At 45.6% G+C, this 11,950-nt stretch overlaps 2 protein-coding genes across 2 annotated transcripts; one reads left to right on the plus strand and one right to left on the minus strand.

Annotated features, from left to right (window-relative positions):
* The first annotated feature begins 1,575 nt into the window (after nt 1–1,575).
* On the plus strand, nt 1,576–1,953 carry LOC124657358 (protein YY1-like). The gene has a single exon (XM_047195925.1). The coding sequence runs from the start codon at nt 1,576–1,578 to the stop codon at nt 1,951–1,953; it is 378 nt and encodes a 125-aa protein (XP_047051881.1).
* Nucleotides 1,954–2,210: 257 nt separating this feature from the next.
* Nucleotides 2,211–8,060, minus strand: LOC124652536 (plant UBX domain-containing protein 8-like). Its single transcript, XM_047191567.1, has 10 exons — nt 7,938–8,060; nt 7,115–7,176; nt 6,311–6,836; nt 6,109–6,203; nt 5,770–6,004; nt 5,495–5,683; nt 5,255–5,419; nt 4,193–4,336; nt 4,037–4,093; nt 2,211–2,626 (listed from the first exon to the last, which is right to left on the minus strand). Exons 1-10 carry the CDS (start codon nt 8,019–8,021, stop codon nt 2,513–2,515), a joined length of 1,671 nt encoding a protein of 556 aa, XP_047047523.1. The 5' UTR covers nt 8,022–8,060; the 3' UTR covers nt 2,211–2,512.
* Nucleotides 8,061–11,950: the final 3,890 nt, after the last annotated feature.

The raw sequence follows: 11,950 nt of genomic DNA on the forward strand, positions 1-11,950 counted from the left end.
TTCTTGAGGTCTGAGAATGGTAGGCCGACAAGAGATTGGTCATCTCCTTGATGTTGTAGATGTGCGGCGGCTGACGACGAGCAGGGCTGGGGCATGGTCGCGACTTGCGAGGAAGGTTTGGATTAGTGCGTGCGTGTAGCGGCGTGGGTTACTCTCTCGATTGGCAGTTTGGCACATCGAAGAAGAACAACTAGGTTTGGGCTTTTCTTTGTTGATGAGTAATCACCCTAGATGTATAGGCAAGAAAGGGAATGAGTGGGATTTACATTATCATCATCAGTTAAGCCCATCAGGCTTGATCGTACATATCTTTTCGGGTTCGCCGTACCCAAAACGTGTCTCATGTTTAACATATCGAACCATATGTTCGAGAGAAGTATACCCTATCCGTTCCCCATTTTTCAGCAGCCACGAATCCCGTTCCCATCCCTTGACCCGGTTGCTCCCGAAACATGGCTACTATGAACCGAACAACGGGTCTCTTTTGGATGAGTTTGAATAAAATAAGAACCAAGAGAAAGATTGATGCGACTTTAGTGGTTTTAATCCCTACAGAGAAAGGTTGAGCGAGTGTGGATCAAAAAGACCATTTGGTGTGTATGTTTAAATCCCTGATTTGATCCCCGCAAAGCCAACACGTCATTATTTATAGTATCTTTATTTTTTTATTTTTGTGTGTGTTGGTTTTTATTTTCATTCTCTCTTTTCCTTTTTTTTACTAGTATATGCCTCATGTATGTTATTTTGCGGGCATGGATTTCCTGACTTTGTATCTGTAATATTTTCCTTACTTTTAGTCATTGAAATATGGGATGCCACTAGATGCGGGAATCAACTGCCAATGATCCAAAGTCAGGACAAGTAAAGGCAGAGAATTCCGAGTATCGGAGTAGTTATTTTGGTGCACGTGAATACGTCAAACTGGATGGTTCTCCTGTGTGGTTTGTAACCAAGTTTTGCTCTCTTATTACAAAGGGAAAAAAATCGGAACCAACGGGTACGATTTTTTGTTTGTTTTTGGAATGGTCCAACGCGTATCACTAAATCTGGATAGTTTGTCAAAATTAAATCTGCATAGTGTTTGTCTAGAATCGAGATAAGTGAGAAATCAAATAAACAAGTTGAGCATTGCGTCTTGTTCCATGTCGTTCATCCTCACCGCGCGCGCGCGCGCGTCCAGGTCTTCGTAGCACGAACGCAGAAACATCGAGTTTGTGGTATCCACTGTCTCCTGCTGGGCTTCTGCCATAGGCCAGGTGCACGAATGAACGATCAGTTCATCGCCTCGCCGCAAGTGCACGCACGCGCGCGACTGGCGTTCGGTTGGGTCACGCTCACACGCTTGCAGTGCCCCGCTCCTCCCGTCCGGCGCCGGCGGGAGCGCCCGCCGCGCCGCTGCGTATGTAGGTGAGCAACGCGAGGCTCGCCGCCTAGTACCCCTTCCTCCCCGCCACACCTATAAATCACGCCCTCTTGCCGCACCCAGCATCACGCAGCAGTGCACATCACCACACAGCTCAAACCGCCGCACACAAGTACCCGAGAAGCCATTCTCGACCAAGAGCACTAGCTGCAATGGCGGTGAGCACGGCCCAGCTGCAGCCGCGCGCGCTGGCGGCGCTGTGGGTGCTCCTCGCCTTGCTCCTGCTGCTGGGGACGCGCGCGGCCGAGGCGCAGCAGCAGCAGGGCACCTGCGGGCAGCAGCTGACCGGGCTCGCCCCCTGCGCGCGCTACAGCGTGCCGCCGGCGCTCGGGCAGGCGCTGCCGGTGCCGGGGCCGGAGTGCTGCTCCGCGCTGGGCTCCGTGTCCCGCGACTGCGCCTGCGGCGCCATCGACATCATCAACAGCCTCCCCGCCAAGTGCGGCCTCCCGCGCGTCACCTGCCGTAAGAACCACCCCACGCGAACACTCTCATGCTCATTCATGCGCTGCTTTTCTCTGCGTGTTCGTTAGCTGTAATAGCTGACAGACTACTGATATTTTTTCCCCTGACTGTTGCTCGGTGCAGAGTGACTGTTAGCTGGTGCAGCAGGCTAGCTCCATGCGCGACGAAGAGTCGACGAAGACGATGATGAAGAATAAGAAGATTGCCGGTGGTCGGGCAACCATCGAGTAGCAGCCGAATCCAGCTGTGTTTCGGCAGTAGTGGAAACAGTGCAAGTGTTTACCGAAACTTTATGAGTAATAACAAAATACTGAAACTTTACACAGCAGAAACGATTGCATTTTTTTCACCTTCTACCTCTGAAACAAACAATTTAACTACACGAATTACATATCCTGGATCTGTGCTGTTTTTGACGCTTTAATTACCGTGGCATTACATAATAAAACTGGAGGCTCAAAGTGTGGCATCCATCATGGACCGCAAAAGAGCACCATTTGACCTCTACGACACAGATTCCTAACACCAATATTAGACTCTGTAGTATACCAAAAGCCATATGCAAGTAAAGATATGTAAAGCACCAACTCTCAAATGGTAACCCTACCAGTGTCTAAATCTTTGCTTCTACTCGGTGATCTGCTCTATGAACAAAGCTTCCTGCTTGCTCGTTAACCCAAGTTCACTAAAAGATTGGTCGCCATCAGCAGGGGTGAAAGCGCGCCTGGGATAAGTCCGTACCTGCCCGATACACAAGAGTAAAAGTATGAGACAATACTATATTGTAAGACCTGTACGATTTGATGCTTAAAAACGCAGAGGAATGAAATATGATGCCCACAAAAACCATCTAATGGAGAGAAAAAACATTAATACTTCCGAATATGATGCTATATTTTAAGAGTTATTGTGAAACAGTTACAGCGATCCTTGCAGGCTAGGAAAGTTCTCGCTGTGTTATTCACATTAGATAGACATGAATGTAGATAGGTTATGGAACACAATGAACTGAGAAACTGCAAATAAAAAGATAACTTCACAGTACCAATGGGTACCATCCAGTTTCTACAAACAAAATGTTCTACTCGCGTGTGTGCTTATGCATCCGCAGGGCTAACATTTTGTCGGAAGCCAGGTTAAAAACATTGTGTGAAGCCCTTCGCTGGCAAAGCTGAGAAGCCATACACACTGCTAATGATATAATCAACGAGCATACATTGCAAAAATTGCTTACACCAAACATAGGGCCATTACAACAGCACGAACAAGAATGCTGGCAGAGAAGAATGGTCTCCACTGACAGCTCATAGCAGCCAAAGGAGCAAAAAAAAAAACACTATCTGATGTCCTCTGATACGAGTAGCACTTAATATATAATGTATTCCAGAGCGAGCATGAGTCATGTTGCTTATTATAAGCAACTACATCAACGCAATGACAATCTTTTTCATACGTCTAAGATTTCTTAATGAGCGAAATTATGTGTAGTCCTGCCAGGTTGCCACACCATGCATCTCAAATATTACAAGATTTCAGAATATCCAGTTTTGGTAGTGATCTATCAAAGTATATACCAACATGGCAACATGGTACAGTGTGGTTGGTGCTGCCTTTTGGAGATGTTGTGCTAATGCGTGTTAGTTTTATACTCCGTAATATAATAGCACCAAGATATCGAAGACACTCGAAGCTTAAGAATGAATTTGTAGTCCATGCTCTCCCTAGAGAACCACATGGTTCATGCATATCTACAAATGCTACAGAAGCTTCTCTCATAAAAATGCTACAGAAGCTTAGATGAAATAAACCTCGGGTCATATCAACCTATAATTAGTCTGGGTAGCTCATGGTAGTACTTCATTTAATGAGAAAAACAAATATGCTGTAAAGATCATATGAACCTATTATTACATGATACTCCCTCCGTTCACTAATATAAGACGTTTTGGGCAAACTAAATTGGTTTGCCAAAAACGTCTTATATTAGTGAACAGAGGAAGTAGTATTTTATTTACAAACTCAGGTGACCACTAGTGTCTGACATGCTAGTTGATAAGGAAGAACACTAGGTTGCACTCATTTTTATCAACACAAGTTCTTTGTTGGAGTATCCATATGAAATATTATAGAAAAATAGCAATATCAAATTACCAGCTTGTAGGTTCCTGGCCTGCAAGTCCGCCCAACATCTAAGAAATCAAAAAGGCACTGCGAGCAAACCAGCATGTCAGAAGACAGCATCATTGACAAGAGGCTAGTGTGATGAATGCTTCTATTTTGGAACCTGGCAGGTCAAAAGCAGTTTACCTGAAATTTATCAGATTTCAAAAAGCGACGCCCCTGTCGACTACCATCAGGCATGCGAACTACAAGTGTGATAACACCTTCCGCGTCTGACGGTGGCTCCGATGGCAAGGATGCTTGTTTGGCGGCAAGACTTGACTCAAGCTCCTATTAATAAAAAAAATCAGGAACAGCATAAACAGCATATCACCAAAAGCGAACCAGAAAATGATCTGAGGAAGAGAACAGATAATAAATGCCGAGAAAGCATCAACGAAACAACACAAGCAAAGAGCTTGGTTATCATATTAGGCATGTTAGATAATTTGATTCATAGCTAGACTTTGCCAAGCTTTACCACGGGTGTGACTAATGTATGTTTCACTGCCACACTTTCTTAGCAGCTAGCCCACCTTTCATCTACTCATACTTTTTTTACAAACCTCTCTAGTTTGATAGCCAAGTTCTTGAGGCCGAATACTCGATTGCACGTTTAACGTATTCTAGAAAAGAAGTTCCAAACCTTGCCCCAGTTGTGATGGCCAATTTATGCCAGACCTTTTGTGGCGTGTCACAGTTTATGATAAAAAGTGTGGCAAAATTCAGCTATCAACAAAATATGCCCCAAGTTTTCACGAACCTAAACACTATTACCACCTATTGACCTATATTATGAACATGGATCAACTCACACAGAAATTTTGAAGGTTAAAAACAGTGAGCGCATACTCTTAGGTCTTGGCTACCTTGCTTCCACTAATCATAACATACTCTGATAAGCATTTCTTCCGAACAAAACCAAAAAACATCAGCTATAACCCTATAACAATGTATATGTACTGATTCATGACATCTTCACCAAAGCTAGATATCATCATTGTATATATTGCTTGAAAACGAAATCGAAAATAAGAACACTGTACCATAAGATAAAATAAAACACTATTTTTACTAAAAACAATTAAGCACTGAATTTCATATAATCAAATCAGTGGTGTAATTATCAACCATTTACATGTCAGAAAGATTGTTACTTATCATGCAGTCGTTTTCCAAACTATGTGTAAGTGTGTAACAGAAAGGCACCTCTTTCTCGATTTGCTTTTTAAGCCTTTCCTCCTCCTCTTGCTTTTGTTTCTCAAGAGCAGATTCTCTTGCAGCAGTTTCTTGCAACTGACGCAGCTCAGCTTCTTGTAGAGTCTTCATCTCCTTTTCTTGATCAGCTTGGAGTGATGCCAGGTACTCGTCATCCTGTAATAAAAAATTAGAAGTTACCATCCGATATTTGTTGCACTCACCAACACTGTAAAAGCTTCAAATTCGGACCTGCTGCTCTCGTAATAACCGTTGTTCAGTTAATTCTGGTGGTGGAGAATGCACTACTTGGGGATAATGACTCGAGCTTGCATGGGATGGAATAGATAATGGATATGTTGGTGCTTCTGGAATTCCACCAAACATTGCAGCCTCAAGCATAACAGCTTCATCGTGTTCCTCAGAAGAAATGCCACCCCACTTTTCCAAAAGAAGAATGTGAGCAACGAATTTAATACCGTTTATAATTTCATATTAATAAGGTGCAGATTATATGGTTATAATACCTCTGATGGGAAATCAGTTCTGCTATACTGGTGATCACTGTTTTCAGGCTGTGAACTTGAGGGAGGGCTATCAACTGGGACAATAGGCTGCCTTGACTCTGTGTCTCCAGAAGGGATGCGCCTAGAACGGCGTCTAACTAATGGCTCTTCTTCAACATCCTCAGTGTCCTCTTGTGAGCTCTCTCCATCTGTTAGTTGTGCCGATGTTCCAGCCATTCCTGTAACTAATTCTTGCCTCCAGAAAGGAAGAAAACACAAAAGGGATCAATTGCTATTAGCGTACCACACCATAAGGTTAGACTGAGGATGAAGAGCTAGCGGGTAAAAGTTAATATTCACCTTCCCACTGTTGAACCTGCAGTTTCCATGTCTTCAGAAGAATGATCTCCCAAATTTATTCCATCAAGATGTTGAGTCCGTTCTTGTTCTGCTGTCTGATTTTTATTCAATAAAAAATTAGGTAAATCAAGAGTTCAAGACTCAGCAAGCTCGTTGTAATCTATCCCCTATGCAGAGAGAGGAGAGAGAGTCAACAGCTTACATTTGCCAGCTCTTCAGCCTCTCTTTTTGAAGCTTCAATTGCAGCCCGAATCATTTCCTCTTCTATGTCATTGTCTGTCACATGAACCAGTGGAGGAGCAGTTGGCAAAGGAGGGTTTGGCTGCGATGCACTGCTAGGGAAATTAGCATGCTGAGAGGATAGACCATATGGCAACTCATCCTCGTCATCATCAATTATGATAGTCTCACGACCTCCTGGGCCATACAAAGACCCATGCCCAGTGACATTCTCAATGACAGAAGCCTGACCAGAAGGACCTGTTTGAATGTTGCTATCTTTAACATCGACAGTTGCCTCTATAGGGTGTGAACCTTGCGCATCATGACTGGCAGTACCAGCTGAGCCAGCTCTGTCAAAAACCATTTGCTGGAAATTTGGATCCATCAATGCAAAAGGGTCATGCAGAGCTTCAGGGTACAAAGATCTTTGAAACGCGTTATCAAGTGGTCCGTCCAGCTCCATATCATCAAGATTAACAGGTCCAATACTTTGATTGATTGTGTTCCTGAAAAACACAAAGACGTCAATGATCTGCTCTAGAGCGCAACACAGTAACTGGAGGGTAACTGTTCTCCCTCCTAGGCTAATCAACCTGTCATTTTAGCTAATTGCACATAGCACAAGCAATTAGTGGCTAAAACACTGAGACAAGCTACCCTCATTAGTTGAACGTGCATCTCTTTGCTGCCAATAAACAGTCTATAGAGATATGGTACGAAAAGGTGTCTTCGGAAAACACAAGTAACAAGCAATGTTTGTATACGGAAAACTAGAAACACGTACGCTGTGCCGGCTCCATCATTGAAGTACGAATTGACTGCCTGGTTAAGGTCACCAGCATGTTCCTGTGTGACATTCATCAATAAACCACTGTTAATAGATATGTAGATGACGGTATGACATCAATGGCAAAACGATGCTCTTTTTAGGCAACAGTAACACAATGCTGCATCTGAACCATCAATTTAGAGAGGATACCCTATAAGGCTTTACGGGTACGGGCATTCACGCAGTGATTTCATAGATAAGATTGACATTTCAATTAACGTGGTATCCCAACTGTTATGTGTGCTCCGAGTTAAAACATGGAAACATCAAGTATAAACTATCATGGGACTAAGCATAGGCGATATGCTCATTAGGAAATCACACTATAAACTATCTGTTTGCGCACATTCAATTCTAACAATGAAAGTTGGATGAACAGTACGGGAAAGGAAATCCCACGAAATCTACAAGCCTAACTTTGAGATGTCCTGGTTTTGGTGTTGACGTGTCGAAACTGCAAGTAACTGCAAATTGGGGGTTAGGTAATATAACCAAACTGGGCTTCGCGAGATTGATGCAGTAATTACGCTCCATAACTGCACAAGCAGCAGCACAACGCAGCGCAGGTATTCACCACCAAATCGGGCACACACCTCAACCCCACAACGCGCAGGCCCCCTTTCCCCTAGGCCAGCCCAAACAACCTAGCACTGCGCGATCCGTACACACCGCAGCCAAATCCACCGCCGGGGTCGAGCCGATTGCGCTAGATTGGGCGGCCAGATGATGAATCCAGTAAGGGGATAGGAGGAAGGGGGCTCGGAGAGTTGGGCGGTACCTCGAGCTTGCGGACGGCGACGGCCTCGTCGGCCCCGGTGATGCCGATGAAGGTGTCGATCGCCTCCTGCTGCGGCCACGCCATGGAGGCAGAGAAGGGGAGGAGCAGATGAGCGTGGGGGAGAAGGCAAACTGGGAGGGGAGAAGTGGTGACCGGCCGGTGAGCGAGGGTAGTTTGCTTAAGCGCGTAATCGTACGGGGGACTCCACGTCTCACGTGGAATCTCATCTTTAACCCAAGCTTTCCCAGTACTTTCATGACTTTTCCTGCCTTCTTTGGCAACAATCGACTTCTTGTCACGCCTTTTTTGCACATCGATCATTCATCATCGTAATGCTGAGGCAAAAGATCAGTATTACGGCATTTTGATCATTTGTCGTCAAACTTATCTACACATTGGTCATTGCAAAGCTGAGGCAAAAGATATACTAGTATTTGCAGTGAATAGAAGGGCAAATATAATTTGGGTTGAAATATCCTAAGACGTGTAGTACAATGGTTGGTAAGAGCATTTCTAGCAGAGCCCGTAAACTGGTCAAAGCCGAAAAATAAACAAAATTTTAAGGGTTCGGTTCATAAATCGGCGCAGATCAGATACCGTAAAGTAGTCGAAACTGGGGGAAAATTCGGGCTGAACGAGCGAACCGAACGCAGCCCGAACACAATCCCTAGTTTGCGCGCGAGGGAAATTTCACCTCCTCCAAACCGTTGCCGCTGATCTGCGTGCCCTCACCGTCCTCTGCGCCGCCATCGTCTGATCTCGCTACCATGAGTCTCGAATCAACCCAGCCGGCCACCGTTGCTAGTGTTAGGGTAATATGCTTGTTGTATTACCAGGGGGTCAAAGGCCACAATATATAGTACATGTACAGGTGCAAATATGCAGGAAGCCCCCTAACATATGGGATATACAGATATATACATATATCAGCTAGCTAGCAGGCCCCACACCCTCTCCCGCGGTTGTCGGAGCTCCCCCTACACCAACCACCCCCGTGACCCCCGACGTCGCTACCATGGTCTCGTCGACGAGCGTGCTCAAGCGGCGGCGCGCGGGAACGCATGTGGTCCCGCAAGCCGATGTCGCGGCGGCCAACGCTGATGTCTCGGTTGTTGCCAAAGGGGCGTTCGCATCGAAGCCGAAGGCATCCCGCGCCAGACCGAAGAATTCGGTGCCGAAGAGGAAAAAAATTGAAGGCGACGATGAGTCGTGGCGCTTCGCCTCCGTTCCCATCCCCGTCAACGCCGCCGCCGCTGGAAGCCGCCGCGAACGACGCCCAGGACGTGCTCGACGACGGGTAAACAAGGTACAAATTACAACTCTTCCTCGGTTTTCATTGCGAGTAGATATTGAGGCCCACCTCGTACATGGAGTGTTGGACGAGGTAAACATTACCCCACTCGCTCCGTTCGATGTTGGGATGGGGGAGATGAGGACGACGCGGATGAAGGGGAAGAAGATGAAGGGGACGAGTGGTCGAGGTCGAGGCCGATGGAAAGAGGAAGAAGAGACGGGCGAACAACTACACGGAAATAGAAGACGCGACCTTGTGCCGAGCTTGGGCCGCCGTGGGGATGGATACAGTCTCCGGCACCGATCAAACCGGGAAGCGCTACTGACAACGCATCGAGGACAAATTTCATAAACTGATGCCGCGCGTTCACCATCCTGTCGATCGCACGTACTGATCCCTCCAAGGACGTTGGGACACGATCAAACCGGCATGCAGCCGGCGGGTGGCAGCAATGGATCAAATGGTGTCGAATCCTCCTAGCAGGGCAACTGTTTACGAATATGTGAGTGAATTTTGTCGCATTTTATGTTTGCACAATTTTTGTTTCGTTTGGTGACCACATATTGACGATTTGTGTTTGGTTTTGCAAATATAGGACCGCATTGTTGATGCGAGGTACTGAGACATGGTCGGCAGCAAGGGCAAAATCTTCACCATGCGTCATTTCTTTGATGTGCTTCAACACCTCCCAAGTGGCAATTAAGAGACAAAGAAATAGCACCCAAGAAAGCTGCAATGGTTGTGCTTGATGATACCGAGGACGAGAAGGAGGGCCGGAAATGACAAGCCGGAGGGAAACAATAAGGCCAAAGAGAGGCTCAAACTCGAGGGGGAGGCAGCATTGTTGAGGGACAAGTTTGATCAAATGATGAAGTCCAAGAAGGTGATAGCGGCCAAGACTTTGGAGACCAAGCTTGTCATCATCGAGAAGAAGAAAGAGGTGAGTCTTGCCAAGGTTGAAGCCAGCCGAGAGGAAGCAAGGAACAAGGTCAAGTTGGAGGAGATGAGGATCAATGTGAAGAAGGGCAAAGCAATGAAGCAACTATTGGCCGAAGATCGAGGGAGATCATGATGATGAACACAAAGGACATGAATGAGCAACAAATGGAATAGTAGAAGGAGGCCTCGGCGGAGATCATGGAGAGACGAAGACTAGCTCGTGAAGAGGCAAGTGGTGGTGGTTCGATGACTCATGGAGGTGGTGGCGATGATGGTCACGGCGGTCCAACCTCGGTTTGATATCGGCGGTGAGAGGAGAAGGTAAACTATGAACTATTTGCTATGATTGTGTCATTTGATGCATGCACTATAAACTATGCATGAGTTGTTTGCATTTGATTGTGTCATTTGTTTGATCATATGCAAATTATGTGATAAACCCTGCCTTTACGGGTTCGGAAGCCGCTGGCGCAGAACAGAGCCCGTAAACCAAAACTGTGAAACTGAATTCTGTTTTACAGTTTTGATTTACGGGCTCTTCTGCGCCAGCGATTTTCTGACTTGTAAACACAAGTTCGGTGAACTGAACTTCAGGTTTTCAGTTCGCGTTTACACGGGCTCTGTTAGAGATGCTCTAAGACGGGCGTTTGTAGTTGGATGAAGTTTGAAGGATATTGATAAGAAATAGAAGAAACACCCCTCTTTGTCCAATAGTCAACACTAGTCCCGGCGGCGGAAAGAGGTGGGGACCTTGAACGTACGTTCAGCGTTGATCTCTATGTTATCGGTGGATATGACGGCGTTGTACGGAACAAGAATAAGATTTCTCCATCTCGCAGTCCACCTCATCTGCAGCGATCTTGTTGGTGGTGTTCACGAGATGAGGGGGATTCATATGCTACCTTGTATTGGTGAATCTTGTTTTATCTACATGTGTTGTAGCTTGGTGCCATGAGATTCATAATGATTCAAAGACGAGTTAAGGATTTAATGGCGAGAACTTCGTTAGGGTGCACCTGTATGAAGATTGCCCGAGTGCCATCAAGAATGTCAGGTCAGCTCTGGTAGGGACCAGCAAAAGCTGCAAGTGGGCTGCTCATTCTAGAGTCGGTAGTGGTTGTTAGGGCATGTAAAATGCAAGATGTTTAGGAGAGGTGCCTAGTATAAATAAGCACCGGTTCCTATACAAATAAGTATCGATGTGTACGAAAATGTTCGGTTTACTTTTATAATCACTCATCTAAGCACCTTGCAGTGTAGATGGCCTTATATGGCACAAGGATCTCTATGTATTTTACGGAGTATTATATTTGTGACACATTATACTCCCGGCTAATCTTTACCGTAGATAAGCCCCGAATTCGGTTATGCTTTGAAACTAGTTTAGCCTAACCAAATTTAGGGAGCAAGCTGGGGGAAAGGCTGGAGAGCATTCCTGTCAAATTGCATTATCAACTGTATCGTTGTCTTCCTAAACTGCATCTTTGTTTTCCATTCTCAACAATTGTATTGTTGTCAAGATGCACCACTTACTAGATTCTTGTAGAGTAAACTTGCATTGACTATCAAAACATTAAAAAAAAGAAATGGCGAGGTAATCTAAACACACTGAAGTGGTCGTTTGTACATGCTACTGTCATCAACTTGAAAGTCAAACACAGATACACTGGTACAGCTCGACAGCGTTAATCACAGGTCCACAACATGAATCACAGACGCAGAGTTTCTAATCTCCCGAGGGGTCCCATTTCCATAGACAGGCATTGATCGCGACCATCTT

The sequence above is a fragment of the Lolium rigidum genome, chromosome 5 (assembly GCF_022539505.1).
Source record: "Lolium rigidum isolate FL_2022 chromosome 5, APGP_CSIRO_Lrig_0.1, whole genome shotgun sequence".
In the NCBI taxonomy this organism is placed as follows: Eukaryota; Viridiplantae; Streptophyta; class Magnoliopsida; order Poales; family Poaceae; genus Lolium; species Lolium rigidum.

Excerpts from the sequence above, each read along its gene's own strand:
- LOC124657358 (XM_047195925.1), top strand. The coding sequence starts at position 1,576 with ATGGCGGTGAGCACGGCCCAGCTGCAGCCGCGCGCGCTGGCGGCGCTG.
- LOC124652536 (XM_047191567.1), bottom strand. The coding sequence starts at position 8,021 with ATGGCGTGGCCGCAGCAGGAGGCGATCGACACCTTCATCGGCATCACC. Across the intron at positions 6,837-7,114 it reads AATGATGGAGCCGGCACAGC|GAACACAATCAATCAAAGTA; the intron begins GTACGTGTTTCT and ends TGTGTTTTTCAG. Across the intron at positions 6,204-6,310 it reads AGGCTGAAGAGCTGGCAAAT|ACAGCAGAACAAGAACGGAC; the intron begins GTAAGCTGTTGA and ends AATAAAAATCAG.